Here is a 23,917-nt window from a genome sequence, read left to right on the forward strand (position 1 = left end):
AACTTTATTTTGTCAATTTTTTTTTTTTTTTGCACATATTTCGATGGGGAGAGAGTTGTGGAAATGTACTGCACTCAAACAGTAGCATACTTCATGTTAAACATAAATATATAATGATTTGATTACAGCAAAGACAACGTTGGAAGTATTGACGGCAAAATAGGCTACAGAATATTTTGCTCTGTGTTGACAGGTGCAATATTTGAAAATCAATCATTTTTTTATAAATAAAATAATACCACATAATGACAACATGAAAAAAGTTTTTTTTAAAGGTCTCATCAGACCAGAGATTTTTGTTTCTCATGGTCTGAGAGTCTTTCAGGTGCCTTTTGGCAAACTCCAAGCGGGTTGCCATGTGCCTTTTACTAAGGAGTGGCTTCTGTCTGGCCAATGACTAGCTAACGCCTATATATGTATTGCCTCATTTATGTATTTCATGTTCTATTTCATAGCCATATTTATTATGTAAAGGGTGGCAAAAAAGGGATGATCAGTCGCTTAGGAAGTTATAGGCTACAGTTTCCCTCAACTGCAACTGGGACATTCTAACGCTTAACGTGAAAAAGCTTAACGTGGTTTAATGTAACTAAACAGTCAGTTATCAGTCACATAACATCCATAATAATTGGACTTTGGTTTAGATTTTTTTACAGTTTTCAGTGGTTATGAGGAGCAATACAAGAGAGAAATTTGGTAAACATTGATCATTGCTTAGGTACATTAAACCACATTAAGCTTTTTCACGTTAAGAGTTAGAATGTCCCGGATGCAGTTGTTTTTTAATACCTGTTTATGAAATGAAAATCGAATGAACGAAAGAGTACACAGACCAGACTGATATGAATTTATCATTTTCAGACTAATGCTATATGAAGGAATGAAGACTAAATTCTGATGAACAACACAACAGTGATGCAAAAACTGACAAACAATCCAGTTTCTGGTGTTCTTTCAGTTATATTACAGTTTAGGTTCTACTACTGGCTCTAACATGAAATGAGCCAAATCCCAGGAACATGGTTAACCAAAAGAAGAAAAAATACAAAGTGAGGTCATCACATATACACATACAGTCCGTCATATGGCGTTCAATCTAGCTATACAATAAAGAAAATCTATTTGTTTATGGACATCAAGCTAGGCTATATGCTAGCGCCATATGTTAGCTAGCTAACTAGGTGCTTAAGTTATGTTACTCACCCTCGTAGTTGTGGACATAACTTCATATGTCCCACTTCAAAGCTTTCTCCCGTTTCCTGATGGGTGCGGCAGGTGAAAGTGCGTTGACCATTCTGTGCACATTGTTGACATATGCTTATAATAAAGCAATGAACGGCGCGGGGATATATAAACTTGGTTACAGTTATCGGTTACAATGCAGCCGCCCTCAACAGACGTTCTAACGTAAAGTGAACGCACCCTCAACGGGGCAGGGATCATTTCATTGGTCAACACTACAGCTGGCATTCTATTGGTTGTTGACTTTTGGCAGGGTTATAACACAAAAAAATCCAAGCATGCAGGAGATATCCGAGAGCAGAAAATTTGCAAGCGAGCAGAATCAGCCTGAGTGCGAGGAGAAGGTTCAAAGCTGAGAGCAGGAAATCTGTCCAAACAACAACATATCTGAATCTAAGCAGAAAATTTGAGCACAAGCAGAGCAAATCTAAGCACGAGCAGTGACTATTTGAGTGTGAGAGCAAGGTTTTGAGCGTGAGCAGTGACTATTTGAGTGTGAGAGCAAGAAATCTGAATCAGTGAGAAATGCTCTCAAATTGAAATAATGCGCTCTTGACTAATGGCAGTAATATAACTCCATACAAATACCTTATCTCAACAACTAGTCAGGAGCAAGGAAAAGGCATAACATATGGAAGTGGTCAGTGCTTTTTACCCTTAAGTAAGCAAACAAATTTGGAACAAAGAGACGTGGGGAGGAAAATTCAGGACACTGCCAGACACGTTTCTCACTAATTGATTAAAGCCTCTTTTGTCTGCATCCTCAGTCTCCCAGGTACGCAAGGACAAGCTGACTTGCAGCAGTGTAGGTCCCTGCCTTGTGTTTACTCTTAATCGGGATGTTTGCTTTATGGTGTTTGCTTTATGGTTTCATAGTGGTAACGGTAAGCAGAAATATAGTGACAGGATCAAATAATGGAAGACTGCTATTGTTGCTGTTGCCACTTTAATCTCTACATATGACAGAAATTGAAAAAGATACACCTCCTTTAGTAGATTCTCTGTATGGCAGAAATAGTACAATCCCATCACAAGCTCTCAGCAACCTAGCAATATAATAACTTCAAGCAGGTGCTGATTTAGCACATAATGAATCAAAGAATGATTAGCTCGTATGCTTGATGAGTGTGCAGTATACAGAGCCCTACTTCATGCTTTCATTTTTCGACCCTTAAGAACTGCAATATGATTCAGTGGACAGATTTTCGCATTGCTGCATGTTCGGATTCAGGCTACATATGGGGCTGGCTCAATCCAGCTATTATGAATAATGAGCTCTCCAGTCTATAACTCCCTATAAATGGGGCAGGTTCTCCCGAGGGAAGAGGTGGGAATGCTTTAGATTCACTCACCATTATGGTAGTGAGCAGGACGCACCCTTGAATCAGAGTCTGTCAGCCACCAGACACAATACAGAGAGCAGTCAGTAATGACATCCTAACTGAGGCAGGATCAAAGTTCACACATCATAAACAAGTCTCAAGTATTTTTAGTCAAGCTCCAGGTCTGGTGGGACTGATGATTACTTACAGTTACTTTGAATGTGATGGTCAGTGTCGTTTTGGAACACAATGTTTGATGAAATAAAATAGATTCAAGATAAAATCAGTTACTGTAAATGTACCTCCTGATGACCCATTAAATATACATATCAGCCGGACCAATATATCCGCCACAACCAATATATTGAAACTTTTCACAGATATGTGTGTATGGGCGTATATTCCAGCTGATAAGTATAAAATGTCAATAAAGAAATGCCAAAGATGTGTTTGAAGTCCACCAGAGGTAATTGACAAGGTGATTTCAACTGTAAAATGTCCAATTAAATACATACTGTATTAGTAAAAATACTATTTTAAGGGAATAACAGCCTATATATCACTTTCAAATACAGATGTATAAATTGTTAAATATCAATATCAGATCAGCTTCAATACAATTTGAAACAACTTAATTTATAAAGTTTTTAATCCTCTATAAAGTTTAACATTGCGGTGTGGTTCAATTGTAAATAGAGCTACTGTAGACGGATAAATCAGCCAGGCCAGTATTAGCTTTTTACAGACATATAGGTATCACCGTATATATTGGCCAATAAGTAATTCAAAATTGCAGTACAGAAATGCCAAACTAGGTCTGCCAATCCGATTTTTACAGCCTCAAAATTCCAGTATTGGGGCTATAATCCACAGATCTTGCTGCTATTCTTTTTTGTTGATGACAGCATTCCCTTTAAAGCCAAAGCTCTTTTTGTAGCTCTCAAAGTCACAGAAGCCTAACCTAGAGGCCACGGCAACTTTGATACTTCAGCTTTTTTCAGTACTCAAGTATCTAGTTGGCAGGCAATTGCTCAGCTGGCAGCTGATTGTCTTCCTTCACAGTGAAATGAAACTGAAGGAGGTACACGTTTTACTGCCCTGTGAAACCAAACACTGCAGTTCTAATTAAATAGTCTCAAAACAAGTGATTTTAATAATACAATTCAAGTAAAAATATATGTCACAAATTTGTCTTTAATTTCCCCGTGCGGAATCACTAAAATGTATCATCATCTTAAGTGATTGTTAATGTATCAAGGTTATTGTATCTGAGTTAAATCATTAATGTCACCTGGCACTATCGTCCTGTACATCAAGTCCAGTTTACCATGTAAAGACACAATCTGAGCTGAATGAATGGCTGATTTAGTGTGACTGGAATAGATAGCCTCTAACCTGCACCATTGTCGCTCTAGACAATGCTGTTAACAGCACCCTGTCAGTCTGACAACATCTTTTCATTTGTGGTGGCTGGGGAGAAGAGGGAGGACACTATCACATCAGATCAGTGAACCTCTCAGACCTAGCCGCTCAAGTGTAGTTCACCACCAAAGCTGTAGCAAGGCATTCAGATGCATTCGTCTCTCCTTCCATTTGCGGTTCCGACAGAGCCTCTCCTGAGTGTGGCAGTGAAATTATCTGTGTGTGTGTGTGTGTGTGTGTGTGTGTGTGTGTGTGTGTGTGTGTGTGTGTGTGTGTGTGTGTGTGTGTGTGTGTGTGTGTGTGTTTTGTGTGTGTATACACTTGCACTTATGTGTCTTGTGTGCCTGTGTGTGCAAACAAAGATAATTCAGCGTTCTGTTTGGGAATGCATACACGCTTTGTGCCAGAGTGCCAAATGATACCTTGTGAATGAGCAGAAGGGCCGCTGTGTCTGGTGCAGTCATTGGAAAGGAAACATGAATCTTTCTGTCTGTAGTCCATGTGCTTTGGGAGCAAGAGGCGGGCTACAGACAGAGAAAGACAGAGTGGGAGCATTTAAAAGCCCACCTGCTCTTTGCCCAAAACTCATCCTCTTCCATCAGCGACTGTGTTTTATAAATCGGTCTAATCTGGAGGTAAATAAACTCTAAAGTGCAGCCCTTTCCATCACCCTTTTTTGGATCAGTGATAAAATATCTAAAATGTTTGTACAATTCCTTTTAAATGAACGTTCTTTGACTATACAAAGCCCTATATTGTGTTACCTTTTGTGAGGTTCTATTATTGTCTCTAATTGTTTGTGTGTAATAGTAATACAAGTATCTTCTCTCACTCCTCTCTACAGGATTGGCCTTCTGCTTCTAGGAAAGCCTCTGGACAGAGAGAACACAGATCAGTACCGTCTGATTGTCACAGCCTCCGACGGCAACCCTGGAGGGGTGAGCTCACAACTCTCTTTATTAAACTATTGGCCTAAGCTCAAATAAGATCTTCTCATACAAGCATATTAGCTCGGATATTTGTCTCACTGAACCTTAGTGCTTCATTAGCCTGGAAAATCAAATAGTGTTTGAACTCACAGACTTTAATACCCCGTGATTTTGTCACAGATTCATAAAATCTGTGGTAACACTACTTTTTTGTGCCAACCAATGTGACACCAGAATAATAAGGGTTGCCTGTTCATTAATTTCCATGTGGAAATTATATTTTTTATGATTTTGGTAATCTGTTGAGTTCCTTAGTAGAATTTCTTGACTGATTGATAAAAGCCATTGAAAAAAGGACTGCTGTGAATATAATTGTGTAGGGGGTGAGAGTTCTTTTTTTGACACACACAATCAGGTCTGACATTCAGGTCTGTCAGTCTATTAATACTTTCCTTTTTTTAAACTTGTGATTGTCACTGTGTTCAGCTTTGAAATTACTAAGGCAATGGGCAATTATATATTTTATATATATATATATATATATATATATATATATATATATATATATATATATATATATATATATGCTCATCATGTTTTTAAAATTATGTTGGATATGGTACAATACTTTGGCCTTTTAAAACATATATATATATATATATATATATATATATATATATATATATATACAGTATATATAGTTATACATTTTAACTACAGCTAGTTTGAGCTATCAAAGGAGTTTTTCTCCATAGATTTTGAATATTCACACATTGTTTTAAAAGGCCAAAGTATTGTACCATATCCAACATAATTTTAAAAACATGATGAGTTTATTTTAAGATAAGATAACAAATATTTAGGCAAAATGCTAGAACATTTAATGCCCACATTTTTCAAACTGCACATCTCCAGTTTGTAAAGCAGGCTTTATGTTATAAATGTGTAGTATGATAGCCCAAGCCATATGATAACCCTATTGACATTAATGTGACATCATTAGTTGTTTTTCAGACTTGACAAACCTCTTTAAGAGCGACAGAAGAGATTATACATATACTCTTTTCATCTGAGTAGTACTAACCATAAAACTGCTGCCCATATGATGTCATCACGAGTAGTTGTGACTTTTGAGTGTATACATACACAGAGCTGTCTCTGTAACTTAGCCTTGAGAAACAGCAGACACTATAACTGAAAGGGAATGCTTGCTGCTCCGTCTCCCACCGAGAGCTGATAATCATATAAACTGTCTTAATTTAATTAGACTTCACCTCGGTTGTCTCAGTTTTCACAGCTGCCTCTCCTCCAGGCAGAGGTGAGATGTGGTTTCCTTTTTAAGATGCTGTGTGTGATAGGTAATGGACATTAGCTGATGAGCTGTCACAGGAGTAATGTTGATTGCCCCCCTCTCACCTGCACACGCATAAACACACATTTTATGCGTTGGCACACTATGCGTGTTAGTCAAGTGGAGCTGTATAAGAAGCATATATGCTGCCGGTGTGCCCCAGAATTTGTGAGTGTCCCAGAACTGTAGGAGTGCAAGGGAGACAGTTAGAGTGGGAGGGGCAGAGGAGATGGACAGTGACAGGGTCAGAGAAAAGAGAGCAAATAAATAAAGTGTTTACGGTGGGGCTTCACCTCACAGAATGAGGTAATGACAAGCTGGTGCTCTTTGTCCTAATATTAATGGACAGATTGTACAAGCTGACACCCTTTACCTGTATTGTGTGTGTGTGTGTGTGTGTGTGTGTGTGTGTGTGTGTGTGTGTGTGTGTGTGTGTGTGTGTGTGTGTGTGTGTGTGTGTGTGTGAAACGTCTCATCCACAGAGTAAATTACGGGTTGACTCGTGTGGGCTAAATGTCACAGCTAGAAAGAATCGCTGTCACAACAGGAAGGAAGTTGCATGACTGAGAGGGGTAAAGAGTTGCGGGAGGGTGGAGGTGAGGGACTCATTCAGCGAGACAAAGTGCTGCGAAAAAGGCTGGAGATAGGGAAACAGTCAAAGTAAGCACAGGAGGAGGGCACAGTAAGGGGAAAGTGAAAGAGAAAATAAGGGGGACACCAGGGATTCGGATGTGTAATTAGTACTGAACTTTGGTAACCATAGGAACCTGAAAGAAGGAGAGAGGCAAGCCATTTGAGTATAGTCAAAATCTGCACACACAGACTTTTTTTCATAATACTTGTTGAGGTTTAACTCTTACAAGTGCATAACACAAATTAATAATAATAACTTTATTTGTATAGCACCTTTAAAAAAACTGAGTATTTATATTGCAAATATTCACTATTTGTCTACTTTTGGGGGAGTAGTCAATGATTACTAAACTACGCTATTTGTTAATGTCCTAGTGACCACTTCAAAATGTGTATTCTTAACAGTGCACTCTGTAATCATAAGTGCCAAGCAGACTCAGATCCCAAAAAGGACACTGGATAAAGCTGTTTTTTCTTGCCCTCAGAGGAGGGACTACATAGCAGTCTGATTATATCAGTCCCTCCAACTTTGTGATAAGTGATAACTTCTGGTCAGGGTTATCATTTGAAAGAAAAGCAGCATCAGCCACCTCTGGATCTTTCACACAGTGAGGACAGAAGAGAAGACATCACAGAGCTCCATTTATTTAATGTTAAATAAATAGTAGCAGCTCATTAATCATGCTCCTGGCCGTCGAGGTAGGATTTTTGGCTTTCATAACACCCACGCCAGGATAGAGACACTATTTCGCTTTGGGTTTTGAAAATAAGTAGATCCCATCACCACACTGATGGTGAGCTGTGTCCTCTTGTATTTTAGTAGTGATAGAGAGGCTAAAGAGGCATGAAGTGGGCGCCTGGGTAGCTCACCTGGTAGAGCGTGCGCCCATATACAGAGGCTTAGTCCTTGATGCAGTGATCGCAGATTCGGTTCCGACCTGCGGCCCTTTTCTGCATGTCGTTCCCTTTCTCTTTCCCCTTTCACGTCTAAACCTGCCCTATCTAATAAAGGCCTAAAATGCCACTTAAAAAATCTTTTAAAAAAAAATAGGTATGAAGTGTAATGGTTTTTAGCATGGGTTGCCATGTGAAGTCGTTCGTGAAAGGACAGATTATGTACATCTCAGAAGCTACAACAAAGAAAACAACAATGGTGGAGGAATTCCCGACAGACAGTGAGATGAAGGTGACATTAACTAGGTCATTTCCATCGTGACAGTGCTGCTGAGTGTCTCATCTGCCAGGGCAACTTCAAACAGCTGTCTTATGGGAAGTATTTTTTCTTGCAAGGGCCAACTCCTCCCACAACCCACCCATGCTTCCTCCCCCAGAGGAGACCATGTACACCTTTATTTGCATACAGCTTTGTCCCAGTGCACTGAGTGTTCATAGATTGTGCATATTCAGCAATTTTTTGTGGATTTATGGAAGTGCTCTAGGTGTGTGTACTGTGTCATTGTTTGAAGGTTAACGGCAGCACATTGCTACATACTGACCCTGCAAATGAGTGAACACCTCAAATGACGCTTGGGGGAATTTGCTTTGCCCAATGAGCTTCGACATCAAACAAACCCTGAACATTATACAAAACACACATAAACATAATTGAATTTACTGTAACAGTAAAATATAATCTACAACTATGACATGCTCTAATGCCATACAGTGCCAGTGGTGATATACTGTAAATTTATTCAGTAACTGAATTCTGCATCATTTGCGTCTTGAACCTCTGCTCTAAAAGTAAAAGCATATAATCTGATGAAGGAAGATGTGAAGGATCCGATTTCATGCTTTTATGCCCCAAATACCGGGCCCCTCAATCTTCCAACTTTTACAGCTTTGTCTTTATAACTACCATCAAGAATGCAGAAGGTCAATACAACCTGGCACTATGTTTTTCTGCAAACAAAGCATTAGTGTTGGCATTCATTTCCACTTAATATCAGTAATAGTACATAAGTGCTTTTAGGCGTTTTCCTCCACGCGTTTAATAGTTTTACTATTCATTTTTACAGGGGTTGTGACACTGTCTATGTTGATGTCATTGGTATGACATTAATTACTATTCTGTGTCAACAAGACTAAGAGCCCTTCAGCAGCTCTGTGAGGTTGTACTGGATGGAGCAAGTATTGTTCAAAATTAAATTTCAAGAAGATGCTTGATGAAAAACCAGGGGATTGCCAAAGTTGTTAAATTTCATCCTGGAACTATGAATATCTGTACAAAATGTACTGGCAATCCATCCAATAGATCAAGATATTATCTGATCTCATTCCCATTAGGTGAAATGCTAACAAAAGCTTTATCATCTTATCATTGGCAGAAAGTGTCAACAGGAAGAGTGACAATGGCCGTCTTTTGACTGCATAGTTTAACTACAGTATCGATTGCAGTGTTATATAATATGTTAACTGTAACAATATATAATTGACTAAGTTATTGTTTATGCCTGTGGACTTCAGGAACAAAAGCTGCCAAGATAGTGACAGCTGATGGGGATCTCAGTAAAATACAAATAAACCAGCACCAACTACCATAACTGATTGTAAATCTGCCTATACAGTTTTAAATAATGATGAGAAATCAACTAACAGTATGAACACATAATGAACTGGTTATAAATATGATTTGGATGTTCTACCAGATCTACCAGGCCACTATTGTACACATTTACAACTGTGGTTGTTTTAAATAGACTTTTTACTCTCTCACAACTAAAAAGCAAAAGTAATTTGACCAACAACATTTGAAAACACTTTTTACATTCATGGTACACCTATTGTTTCAAGTGATTCTGCTTTTTATGTCATGGGATAATTTTTGGACATGTACCACCCTAAACAAGGAATTATTCATGAGTCTTATCTTTGCAAAGTTTGCATAATTGGCCCATAAATATTGCTTATTTATGTACTACTGTTCTACTGTTGTCTTTTGTTAACCAATTTTAAAAGAAAAGCTGGGTATGTTTTCAAGCATTATGAAAGGTTATGTTTCCACTCAAAAGTACTTCTAAAAATCAAAAAGTCAACTTTGTTTCATTGTAATGCTTCTACAATTATTACTTGAGAATGAGAATTTACGTCAAATTATTTTTAAAAAAGTTGGCTCCACATTTTAGCCAAATCTATTATTCAAATGTTTTTTTTGTGGTTTATGGTCTTTGTATTATAAAAATGCAATAAAAAGGAACAGTAAATAACATTGGTATTTATTGTTCTCTTTATTTTTCTTTCTTTAGACATCCACTACTACTGTGAACATAGTCGTCACTGATGTCAACGATAATGACCCTAAGTTTGACCTCACCATACTCAAGAATTTTACTGTCCGAGAAGAAGAGGCCAATTTGTTTGTAGGACAAGTCAGGGTAAGTGAGATGTCTTGTTGTTCTTTTGGAGCTGAAAAGCTGCTGTTTCACCAACATCCACATATCACTCTTTTTTAAGCCCTCTACGGTAGATCAAATGTGTTCTTTCGGCTGTTGTATATATCCACATGTCCTTCCTCATAAATTGTACTGAATACATGACAACTGAGTCACAACTGTGCCTTAGTTCTCATTATTGTTGTGCAATAAAGGTCCCATGACATGGGACTCTTTAGATGCTTTTATATAGGCCTTAGTGGTCCTCTAATACTGTATCTGAAGTCTCTTTCCCAAAATTCAACCTTGGTGTAGAATTACAGCCACTAGAGCCGGTCCCACAATAAGCTTTCGTTAGTATGTGCCATCTCTGTATCTGCAGCTATTGAGGAGGAGAGGTGGGGGGGGTCCTTTTGTCATCTAGAACACAGCAAGAATTAGAGGCAAGGTGGAGGGTGGGGGTGTGGCCTTGACCAACTGCCACTTTGCTCGTTTGAAAGCCAAGATGTCTCTCTCTTATGGGTGGGCCAAATTCTCTGGGTGGGCAAAGCAGAGAAAGGGGAGGTAACCTTGCTCCTTATGACCTCATAAGGAGCAATGTTCCAGATCGTCCCATCTGAGCTTTCATTTTCTCAAAGGCAGAGCAGGATACCCAGGGCTCGGTTTAAATCTATCGCCATTTCTAGCCACTGGGGGACCATAGGCAGGCTGGGGGAATGCATATTAATGTTAAAAAAACTCATAAAATGGGACCTTTAAAATATGACCTGGCATTTTCCAACATGGTCAATGTTGTTGGATAGATTTGTCACCCAGAGCTGCATCTCTGTCGACTGGCTTGGTTCAGCACCACTGAGCAGCCAGACTTTTCTAATTACATTTGTAGATTAATTGGCCTGATGTTTGTCAGTGGATTAATCATGGAATAATGGCAGGAGACATCATCTGCACATACACTACAATGCCTACAAAGTGGAAGATGAAAAAGGGGTGAAGTCACTGTTTTTAAAACATTTGAAACTCAATACAGTGTGGGAGCAAAAAAGTGTTTCAAAACAGGCAATCAGGAGACATTCGAGGGGTTTATCAGGGGGGTTTGGCAATATTACAAAATCAGTCTGTATCTGTATATTAAAAAAAGACATTTTGTCTAAGTTTGGGAATTGTCTCAGCCACTGTTCTTTGATGCTGGTTATCAGAAAAATAAAATGGAATAATAATGGCGATCCAAAGTGACATAATTTGTTTCATAATAAATTAATGTAATTGGTTTTAGAATGAGTTACCCAATCTAATAAGCAGTAGATTGGGTAATTCTTGAGTTAGTGAGTTGCACTGTTGTGTTGTTTCACATATCAATAAGTCTTGGACAAGATAATAGCTCTGGACATTTGGTTTGTAACAGCAAAACACTATGTTTATCTCTATGTAGGTGTTGATATTTACAAAATATATTCATCTTCATTTTAGGGATATACGAAAGTATTTGTGGATTTACATTTTTAGCAATCGAAAAGTTTAAATATTTTAGTGATCACTTCAGAAAATCCCATTTTTATTAGAGTATTTGCTTCTGTGCTTTTCAAATCCTTGTCATGTCCTTGTAATTGCTTATGCAAACAATACATTTGCCAATGGTAAACAGACACTCTCATATCAGTCACATCTGTCACCTTTCAGGATATATACTTTTAACATTAGGCATCCCATAACATTTTTCAGGGGGTAATAAAATAGACCACCAGAACATTTTCTGAGTTCATAAACTGTGAAATAAGACAAAAAGACATGTGAAGGAAGCTTGCTGTTTGAATAAGGTAAAGCTGACTCACAAGTCTTTCCTCACAAATGCAGCCAGCAGCTACTGTAGATTAGGGCTTAGCCCACCCCACTGTCTCTCTTTCTGTCCTGCCTCGGAAGGTTTTCTCAGCTGGCACCTTGCCAACTTGAGCTAAGGCTGTGCCTTTGTGACTGAAGGAAAAGTACATTAAAGTACTTAGCTGAACACAATCCTGCTCTCCATGCACATGCACATAGTGATGGTACAGCTTAGCCTGTTGTAGCTGATCAACAAGGGATGGAGCCTTTTTTATACAACACTTTCATAAAAAACATAGGTGATAAGAACAATCTCTCAAACACAAGTTTCATATTGTAGACACAAATTTTTGAATATAATGATCTTCCAATAGATTAGATAACATGACAACACCATGAGTTGGACATGTCATTTTCACCTTTTTGTCACATAAAAAATGTGATGGTTGATGGTTGACTACAAACACCCTCCTTTTGTCCTTCTTGTTATGCTGCATTTAGGCATAATCCTGCAAGACCATAAGATTCCTCACCGTAGCTATGCAGACGACACACATTTTCTTTGCTCATAATACTGCTCATATAGACTTATTGGGTCAGTGCTTAGAACAAGTAAAAAAGTAAATGTAATTTCAGTTACAGGACAAAACAGAGATACCATTTCTATTTCTTGTAGAGAAATATTTCAAAAACCCAAAAGTCCTTTTGTCATCTAGAACACAGCAAGAATTAGAGGCAAGGTGGAGGGTGGGGGTGTGGCCTTGACCAACTGCCACTTTGCTTGTTTGAAAGCCATGATGTCTCTCTCTCATGGGTGGGCCAAATTCTCTGGGCGGGCAAAGCAGAGAAAGGGGAGGTAATCTTGCTCCTTATGACCTCATACGGAGCAAGATTCCAGATCGGCCCATCTGAGCATTCATTTTCTCAAAAGCAGAGCAGGATACCCAGGGCTCGGTTTACACCTAGCGCCATTTCTAGCCACTGGGGGAACGCATATTAATGGTAAAAAAAACTCATAAAGTGAAATTTTGTCATGGGACCTTTCAATAACAAAACACAAAAATCAATTGCCCTTCGTAGACAAACAAAAGTTGAAAGTTGAGTTGAACTTTAGCCTCTTTCAAATCGAAATTGAAAGCTATGCTTTCCTCTGCCTTCATAAGATTAATTTATGACTACATTAAAACCTTTCTATGAGTACACAATCCCTTTGTCTGGAATTAATTTTATCTTTACTTCATTTATTCTATTTTCATTGACATTGTTGTTTTAATGGATTGTTATGCCTTTTGTGAAGCGCTTTGAGTTGCAACGGTTTAAAAGGGGTCTTTTTTTTTTTAAATCAGAAATACTTTGGATAAAATGACAACTTCAGATTTCATTATTAGAAACATTATAAGCTAAACAATTATCACAGTTTAAGGTGGGTGTATATGTACACACCCACACAAAACCAGACACAATGCCTTTAAACTACAACATACTGTACTACTCCAGCCTGTTTCTTGTATCTTTCTTTTTCTTTCTTTCTTTCTTCTTGTCTCCATCACTTAATCAATTCATGGTTGAGAGCCTTTTTCCTCATTTAGCATGCAAGGAGCACATTCTTGCATTTCAAGAGATCATGCTCATGACACAGTATCTGTAACATAGATATGTGTTTTTGTAATAGGTTGTGAAGTGTTACTGTAGCTAAGATTTTTTGTGAATTTGCAAGAAAGGTGTAAGGGAGAGTACTCATACTCATAGCTCTAGGCTCTTGGTTTAATAAATTTCTCCATTTCAGCCATAAAGACATGTGACATTTACAGGCATTTTCCACTGGGCCTCGTAGACACTTGTAGCCTTTCCTCATTAGCACCACCTCTGTTCAGGAGAAGACTGCAACTAGTGTCGCAACCACCACGCGCGAGTATAAACAGTTACGGCGCTCCCGTGACGTCACATTTGCATTTGTAGTGGAAGGTAGATAGTAGTTTAATAAACATGTAATTGTTCTGTAAAGTACTTGTAGAGACAATAAAATCTATGAGTTGGGCAGCAACGCAGACGCTCCCAGTGTGGTATGGCGCATGGTGGAGGACGGAACAAAACCGGAACACAACCGGAATGCAGCAGAGACGCGCCCAGTGGAAACTCACTAAGTCATTCACAAGCTTCACAGACAGTCAATAAGGATACAATATAGATATTTAGACGGACTTTTTCTATTTAGCAGACTCTACAATCTATTGTTGAATATTACATCTGTCGAATTCGTACACTGGGAGACACAGACACCTCCATGTGCCAATGGTGAAAGAGAAAATGGGAAAAGCAAAAGATTGTGGAGCCAGAGCATTGTCACTTTAAGTATACCACTTCACTATTTTTCTGTTTCATCAACCGGCCTGATAGGCTGACAATAGCTCTCTTTCTATGGCTCTCAATAAAGTCTTGTGATATGGAGATTTGTTTAGAAGCTTTGTGTGCAAGTGCATGTCTGTTACAAGTTACGCTTATTTACCAGAAAAGTAGCCTGCAGCTCACTGTCACACAACACTAACTAAAAGTCAAGTGACATGGATGGATGAGATCATACAGACTGCTTGAATTAAGCTGCTATTTGTGTCCACTCAGTTATTTCACATTTAATTGTCATGTGTTACTGTAAAATCTGTTATTCCTGTTGTGCCTTGAATTTCCCTGCACAGAGAGAGAGAGTAATGTTGCAGTCAACCACAAGGCTTCAAGCAATTGCAAGTGGTGAAGATGACTGCAGTGCAAATGCATAATGTTATTAAGCAGATTAATGCTAGCCCAGAAGTGTTACAGTAATTGGAACCAGTTCACACCTGCTCTTATTTTACACATACTCACCGAGACTGGAGAGAATTTACTAGGTTATCACAATTGACAGTATTGCAGGTTGCTAATAGAGTCATTTGTTCTGTGACTGACAAATCCTACACCATACAAGCCCATTCTGTTTGCTCACAGCAGGGAGCCATAATCTGAGCATGCAGATGACCGGAGGAAAAATCGAGTAGCATTCCTGTCAGACACATCATGGAAGCATCATGTAGAATTGTTGCTAATTGGAGAGGCTGTTGAAGGTAGTGCCAGTCATTTTCCACTAAGCAGATTCCTTGATAAAGTGAGTTTTATGGTTGTATCTCGCTCATACCTGAAGACATTAGAATGCATTTCTGTAATGCATTTCGCTTGGTTAACACACATACAGATGTCACACCTTTTTGTTTGGTTTTGAAAAGGGAGAGACAAATACTGTGCCCAGGGTGTAGCGAGACATCAATCTGCCTACAGTGTAAGTGGGCAATTCAAACTAAATGTTAGGTGTCAGCATTATCCATCCAAAGCAAGATGAAAATGCTCATTTTGTAAATGCAACAAGTGAAAAGAAACACTGGACTTGCAGGCAGGCAGCACACAATACATAATAAATTACTGCTTAACAAAACAAAGTCCTATTATATTATCTTTGGTACTAGACAAAAACTCAAATCAAAATCTGGTTCCTGTGTAATAACCTGTAATGATGGCTCTTCTCTGCATAAAGTTGATAAGATTAAATATCTGGGTGTATTGCTTGATACTGAACTCTCATTCAAATTACACATCGAGCAAGTGTTATGTAAAGTGAACTTTGGAATCAATGTTTTATATCGAGCTCGGAATTGCTTTACGCGCAGTGTTCGTTTAAAACTTGCCTCTCAACTTATACTTCCAATGATTGACTATTGTGGTGTTGTATATCAAAATGCATTTGACTCCGACCTTGTTCCACTTAACACAGTATATAATAGACTTTGTAGATTTGTTCTTGGATGTCCTTATCTCACTCATCACTGTATAATGTATAATGCACGTAATTGGCATATTTAAGTAATAGAAGACACACTCACACATTTTTTTTTTTTTTTTTTTTTATTTGTCAGGCACTGTGTAAAACAAATTAGGGTTAGCTTTTAGCCATCGTATGTGTACGTTGTGTATCCTCCTCCCTTGTTCACTGTTGGTCTTTTTTTCCCTCTTTTTGCTGCCTTGTCCTTACTTGCACTGAAGTTGATAACATACTGCCAAACAGACAGAGAAGAAATGGGGCGTGATCTCCCTCAATCTTCTTTTTTCTCTCCCCCTTCTGTCTCTCTCTCAATTAGGAGGAGACTGTTGGAGTATGAACAGACACACACACACACACACACACACACACACACACACACACATATATTATGCCTATGTTATATAAACAAACATAGGCATAATAATACATAGGCATAATAATACATCAATCTATCCTATTGCTAAACCGGTTACATTAAACCCAGTGCAATATTTATTTCAGGGATATACATCTCCAAGACTTTGTCTGTGTGTATGTTTATGTCATGTACTGTTGTTATATATGTTTTCTCTGTTTCCTTATTTTGGAGTGTATGTCATCTGTGGTAATGTCTCATGTATGTTTGTTGGTGTTATTAATCTCATGTATGTTTGGATGTATGTGTATGTCCTCATTTGGATGTATGTGTATGTCATTCACTGTTTTTGGATGTATGTCTACATGCTCATTTTAAACAAGCTACCCAGGGATATACAAAGAATTTCAGCCTTTGGCTGACAATAAAGTTGTATCGTATCGTATCGTATCGTATCGTATCGTAATGACCTGTCATATCCACACAGGAATTACGATTTGTAGCAGATAACGTATTCTGCACTGCCGGATCATCACAGAGTAGTACCATGTGTCTCTCCTGAGATCATTTCTCTGACCATTTATTTTTTCAGTTTTTATTGTACTCTTTTTATTTAAAGAATGTACTTTATGCTTTTAAAGGGGGATTGGGCATTTAAGGATTTCCTGTTGATAGAATATAGAGGTTGCATGAAAAGGGCTCTGGCCTTTTTGAACTTACTTGATTACTAATGACTCTGTGACAAAAACTATAATATCAATATGAAAAACAGGAAATGGGACACAAATGTATGACAGTTGTTTCTGCTCATTTGCGGCACTCTAGCTTACATGGCTTTGTGCTTGAAGCCTCTATAAATATGTAAGGTGTTAAGATAAAGCCAGACACGAATGGATCATGTGGATCGTGTACTGCAATGGAGCACATTAAACTCACAACAGCTAAGGAGAAAACGCTCTGCGTTTCAGTTTTAAAATTTGTTATTACTATGCTGTGTATTGGTGAGTATTTCTCTCTTCCGGTGTTTCCCACAGGTTGACAGTTTACTTCAGCGGCATCGGGAGGGAAAGGGAGATTATTGATGAGTTTTTATTGACATTTCATTTAGCGAGTCCACTTACTCACTGTTTTTTCTACATACGCAGTCTCTCAGTCCACTGTAAGATATTGGCCATTGCAACGTTTGCTGGCTATTATGCTTCCCTCTAATCATCCAGGCTATATTTTATGCTGTGTTTCACCAGTGCTTTGGCATTGACCACTACTCAAACATGTGCAGATATGCCGGTGCAATGAGTTATGGTCATTGTAGTTCACTTACTTGCTTTCGGAGCTTGGCAGCATTAAATGGTGATTGGTTGAAAACTACTACAGCAAACATGCATTTTTAAATCATATAATAAGTATATATAAGTATATTTATATAACCATAATGCAGACCTCTACTCATTTTCTTTCTCCCCAGGCTACGGATTCAGATGCAGGGGTCAATGGCCAGGTGCGCTATCGGATTGTGAATCATCCAGACTTGTTTATAATCAGTGCTAACGGCAGCATCTACACAAGAGTGCCTCTTGACCGGGAGCTTAGGAGTCAGTATGAGCTGGTGGTAGAGGCCTCAGATGGAGCAGTGGATCCACGGCGGACCGCCCTTACCCTCTTAATCCAGATTACGGATATCGATGACAACAGCCCAGTATTCTCCCAGCAAACGTATACAGTGAATGTACCTGAGAACAGCCCTGTGGGAACTGTGATCCTAAAGCTAAGCGTAAGTTCTTGTGTGTTTATTGCCAAAAAAGAAATGTATGTCTCCATCCTTAAATGTCTCCTGTCTTCCTTTATATAATGTAGCACAGGTGCGTGAAACAACAGTTTTAATAACAGGCTTTTACTGTAGCATCTTTTAACTTTTAACAGGTAAATTAGTGTTTAATTGTCAAATGCTTCCAGACAGAAACATTTACACAGACAGAAACATACACAGCCTTAAATACACAGCAAACATATAAGGCTAAAATTTTGTTTGAATATAAAAATAAAAAAATGTCCTCCAGTCATGACAGCTGTTTGGACTCAAACAGAATCAGACATAAAGCTAGAGTTTTCAAGTCATAGCCAACCTTTAGTAGAGGATACTTTTTCCATCTGTCCTGGCAAACATGAATATGATGCTCCACAAATTTTGAAAAACTTTTAAACTTGGTGGACTCTGTCATTTAGTAGATACTGTCATATAATGGCTCACGTGTTTGCACTGAAGTGAAGTGTAAGGAAACCATGTGCATGCAGAGGAGCGAGTTAATTGCTGGCATATTGTGAGTGACATTTCCCAGAGAGGGGTAAAGCAAGAAGGGAGGTTAAAAAGCAGGGGGGTGAGGGTTGTGAGTGACAGTGACACTGACACCATTAATCTCCCTGACAACATCACCTCAACTCTAAACAGACGGGGGTGGCTGGTAAGACACCTAAAGAGAAAAAGTGAGATAGACTCTGAGAAAAGGAAGTGGATGAGTTTGGTATCTGTTTTATTGTTTTTTTATAAATGTGTGTGTGTGTGTGTGTGTGTGTGTGTGTGTGTGTGTGTGTGTGTGTGTGTGTGTGTGTGTGTGTGTGTGTGTGTGTGTGTGTGTGTGTGTGTGTGTGTGGAGGGCAAAGCCACACACGTGTTCCAGCATCCATGTACTGCATGTGATCAACTTCTATTGCAGTAGCCTTAGCAAGATCTATCTACTTTGAGATTTTATGCAAAGAGGACCAAACTTAAGCCCCTTAGTAGTTGAATTTAATCAGAATCTATTAATGATTGATGTAAGTAACCCCTGCAGCATAAGACGCAGAATTAAAATAGAAACATTAATATTCATTGTCCACAGCTAAATTGCTTATATGCATATGTACTGTATATGTAAGGTCCACATTTTGAAAATAGATGTGGCTCTTCCTAACACCCCACTTTTTCTCCACACATTTCCTCTGTTTTCTTTGATGAACTGTAATTGTTTTTCCTACTCATCCCTCTCCTTTTTTTCTCATAGGCGGTGGACTTAGACCTCTTCTCCAATGTCACATATCGGATCAAGACTGAATCGGCCAGACAGTTGTTTTCTCTGAACCCTGTCACGGGGGAGTTAGCTGTGCTGCAGACCCTGGACTTTGAGGACCTGGCAGCTATGGGCATGGGGGCCTCCTACACTTTCCAGGTGGAAGCTGTCGACCAAAGAGGGGTCATGCCCCCAGGGCAGGCTACCATCACGGTCCGAATTACGGTAAGAGCCCCCGGATAGTCAGCCCACCTCAACCTCTCAGTGATCTATTCTCCTCAATTTATGCTCATTGTCCCTCAGGAGCAGCAGCACTGGCAGTGAATATGTGGTGACTCATTAGCAGAGTTTTACAGTAATAATAGCTCATCCAAGCCATAGTCCAAAAGGGGATTGGAGACATATTGCACAGTATTGCACCTGTGCTGCTTCTGTGATATGGAATTCTGTGTTATTCCATTCAGTGCAAAAGCTGAATGCACTTCCTTTTAAAACCTCCCAACCTGCTCGTCCTGGTAGCATCACCAGGACAAAGAGAAGTTGATGGATAGGTGTTTTTGCCTTGCACACCATGCTATTTCAAATCTGAATGAATATTAGCTTTGTGACAGTAATTATGCCAGGTTTTTCAAGAGCTTGTATTCCCTTTACAACCTTTCAAGAGATTAACAGCTGAATCCCAACGAAAGGATTAGACGCCTTATGTTGTGGTACTATTCATGTGTGTACGTGTGCGCGTTTGTGTGTCAGTGGGGTGTGTGTTTTTGCTCTGTGAGTAATTATGCGATTCAAAATGTGTGCATTCCCATTTATCTCTTTGTATGAATTCAGTCCACCCTGAGTGAGTGTCTCAGAAGTCTGCAGAATTAGGCTCTCTATATTACACTGAATGGGAAGAAGCATCCAAGCTTACTTAAGCAGGCTCACTGCCTGGCCTGCCAACCTGTAGAGTGAGTTTTTCTTCAAGGACAAGCTTTGTTGCAGTGTTCGTGCTGCCACCCAGGAACTGTGTTTGATAGGATATGGCATTGCACAGCTACTGATATTATTTGAAATGGCAGACATGAATTAGAATGAGCCTAATGGCTTCACGTAGGCTTCTCGGGGACTCAAAGTTGTAGTTGATTCCACTGATTCCATTTCCTTCCTCAAATAACACCTCCATAGGGTTATTTGAAGTTGTTTGTGTTTGATTTCCCCTTGTATTGTTTTGCTGTTGTCTCTTTCATCGGCTGCCTTGCGGTGATGGATTGAGTGTCCTGAGTGTCTTGTTCCGCATGAGTCTCCCAAACTTTTTCTTCTATTCATGTACTTCTTAAATGTAAGACAGACACCTTGTGTTTGTTGGTACGTGGGTGTGTGTGTGTGTGTGTGTGTGTGTGTGTGTGTGTGTGTGTGTGTGTGTGTGCATGGATGGATACGTAGCACATACATGTTTCCAGCAAACACGAGTGTGTCTGTGCTTGCATCTTGTGAACACTTGCGACACAAGGATCAGGCTTTGTTGTTCAAAGTAAGAGCTGGATCATAGATTTTCTGCTAGGGAACACTAAACCTGTGTATAGATCAAAGTGAGGCTGCCCTCCACCACTGAGTTTATAGAACACATGCTGGTGCCCATAGCTCAGTCAAAACAGTGGAAAGTAAAGAGAAAAAAAAGGAAGGAAGAACAGGCTCCAGCAGTTATACTACAGAGCTAACCTAATTCTGAGAAGATATGTGAATAGCTTATTGAGTTTTCATTCTCACAAAGCAAAGCAAGGGTGTCACAGTTAACATGATTTCATGTTTTGCAGTCCCATAAAATGGTCGAGCTCTGCCGTGCATTATTTACGGCGGGAAGGTGATTAAAAGCAGTAGTGATATTAAGTTCCCACATGTGTTCTGGGGAGCACAGTATACAGTATATCACTGAATCCCAAAACCATCGCCTAAAGGGGTAGAAAAGACAAGATAACAGATCACTCTCTTTTCCATAAAATGTCAGACTGTACATTGAAGTAGGTCAGAAAACCTTGCTCATGGCAATGCACCATAAGAGTCCTTAATAGGGGTGCACAATTCAGAAAATGTCACGATTCGATTCAATTCAAAATCGATTTTCGTCTAAATGTAGTTACTTTTCCCATGTGATTGCAGTAGACATACAATTTAAAAGAAAAAAAACACAACAAATTAAATGTAGTTTGATATTACTTTATATGTCTTCATACAAAAATAAAAACTTTTGCAACTAAAAACTGCAAAGTGCCACGCTTTGGCCAGCTTTCAAATACATTTAATTCAAGTATAAAATAAAACTGTTAAATAAAAAGAGCTTTTTGTTCAGAGTTAGGTGGGAGTTTAGAGCATTGAAAGAGAGTGCGTTGGTTGACTGGCATGTTGGGTACTTTAGGTTGTTGTTCGTCCACGTCTTTAATGTTAATCTCTGGGTGATGGCGTAGCCTGTGAGTTCTCAAGTTTGTGGTGTTTTCAAAACACTTAACTGTCGCTTTGCAAAGCCTGCTTATAGCATGATTCCTATCAAGTTCCGTCTTCCCCTTGAGGTTATAAAAGCCGAAATGTGCCCAAACTTCTTGAGGATGGAGCAGGTTGAATAATTCTTTCTGTGAGGTTTGCCATTGTTTGCGCCGACTAAACTACTTCTGCTGCACTCGTTCTTCTTTTGATTATAACAAGTGCCCAGGCATCAGTGTGAATTAGACGCAGCGTGATTTATAGGAATGGCGAGCTAAACTTATTTCAGGACAATCGATTTTTGGAATTCTATGAATTGATTTTGAATTGGTAGAGCTTGATTTTTTTGCACACCCCTAGTCCTTAATATTCAGGCTCCATTCTTTTGAGATTTGTTGAGTGAATTCTTACACAATGTAGTTTTTAGTTTTAATCAGCATGCCACAATACCTTTTTTTAGGGTCTTATTTTATATTTAAAATTTAGAATATGGATGGATTATTTTCACCTGCAATGGTGTGACTACCTTAAACAGTATGTATATGTTTATATGTGATCACATTCAGCTCAGATGCACAGTTTGTAAAGTAAATGGACAAAGCCTGGGCCATGGTGAATTACTGCAGTGGGAGATTTTGCCTGAATCCACAATATCTTGCTGGAAGTGTTAACTGAAATCAGACAAAGCAGCAGCTGCAAAATCTGCACAGCATGCAGACAGCATCAGCAAAAGTAGTAGTAGCAGAATACATTGATAAATGTTTTTGACCCTTCTAATGACTAATCTGATCTGTCACCCATGCAAGATCTCTCCTGCTGGTTCTCTCTAACCTGTTAAACTGCAGGAGTGTATCTGAAAATGTTGTACTGTGCTGACTAAATCATGTTTTATAACCAACACATAACTGATACACCTATCTCTTTTTTGTGTTCAGGACATGAATGACTTCTCCCCCATCTTTACCCAAGACCTGTATACAGGCTTGGTGGCACCCAATGCGGAGAAAGGAACAGTCATCACAACTGTTTTTGCTAAGGACCAAGACCCACCAGTGAGTATAAAGAAAAAACATATCACACTTTAAATTTATATTTAAAACAATTTACACAGCATTGGTGGTAAAATGTCAAAGCACAAAGAGCATGTTTACTCCATCTGTGTCTTTACTAAAGGTAGCAGAGATGATGTGCTCTCATAACATCAGACAATTTCAGCCATAGCATTCCACACGATGCATTTTAAAGATGTTTCCAATGCTTTGATGCTCTCATTAGCGCTACAGTGCTGTGTGTATGTATTGTAAGGAGGTCTTGTTCAGCCTTATCGCTTGTATGAGTCATCTATCAGTTGCCTCAGACAGCTTCATGCTACCTCAATATAGCTAAGCTATATATAGCTATATAGCTATAGTTATTTATGACCACTCTTGCAGGGCAGCCCCCCCCACCCCTCATATTAATTAAGTATCTATGTTTTTTATTGATGTCTCTATGTTTATAGCTTTTGTTTTTAGGTTGTTGTGTGGTGATTGTTGGAGCTTGTATTGCAAGACAAATTTCCGTGTATACGGACAATAAAGTGCTATCAAAAAAAAAAAAAAAAAGCAGGTTCTCCTGGGACAGGCGCTATGAAGATTTTTTTTTTATTATCATGGAATCTGCAAACCAAGAAACAAGAAATTGTATGACTAAGAGGAGTTAACACAGGAGCAATGGAGAATTATTTCTTTTTTTTTTTTTTTGGGGGGGGGGGTGAGTCTGTCAATAGCATATTATTGATATTTTTTGTCTTATAGACACTTCACCAAACCAACATTTATCTTTCATACTGTAACACACTGTCTTTTTTTTTTCAAAATTTCACTGTGAAGAAAAAAGGGAATAGGGAAACTCCCTGCCTTGCCTTAATAGCTTCCAGCTCTAAATGTGTTTTTCAGTGAAGTCCTGAATGGCTGGACTCAATGCTTGTTATTTGTGCCCCCCCTGCTGATTGGATCTCAACAGGGCTGGGTGAGCTGTACACTCTGCTGCACGTAAACGCTGGGGGATGTAGATGCCTGTCAGGCCCAGCTGTGGGTGGTTAAACATCTCCAGAGCGCCATAACGACTGCTGTACATCTTACCTCTCT

The 23,917-nt window shown here is 39.0% G+C and overlaps 1 protein-coding gene across 4 annotated transcripts in view; it reads left to right on the forward strand.

The window, feature by feature from the left end:
• pcdh15a (protocadherin-related 15a) overlaps positions 1-23,917 on the forward strand; it is a 177,680-nt gene that overhangs the window by 91,140 nt on the left and 62,623 nt on the right. For all 4 annotated transcript variants that reach the window (XM_028603202.1, XM_028603206.1, XM_028603203.1 and 1 more), the window contains exons 17-21: positions 4,831-4,924; positions 10,145-10,273; positions 17,753-18,058; positions 19,326-19,556; positions 22,724-22,840. In XM_028603202.1, the coding sequence (XP_028459003.1) occupies positions 4,831-4,924; positions 10,145-10,273; positions 17,753-18,058; positions 19,326-19,556; positions 22,724-22,840 (877 nt within the window). The remainder of the gene's footprint in view (positions 1-4,830; positions 4,925-10,144; positions 10,274-17,752; positions 18,059-19,325; positions 19,557-22,723; positions 22,841-23,917) is intronic.

The sequence above is a fragment of the Perca flavescens genome, chromosome 17, assembly GCF_004354835.1.
Source record: "Perca flavescens isolate YP-PL-M2 chromosome 17, PFLA_1.0, whole genome shotgun sequence".
Lineage (NCBI taxonomy): Eukaryota > Metazoa > Chordata > Actinopteri > Perciformes > Percidae > Perca > Perca flavescens.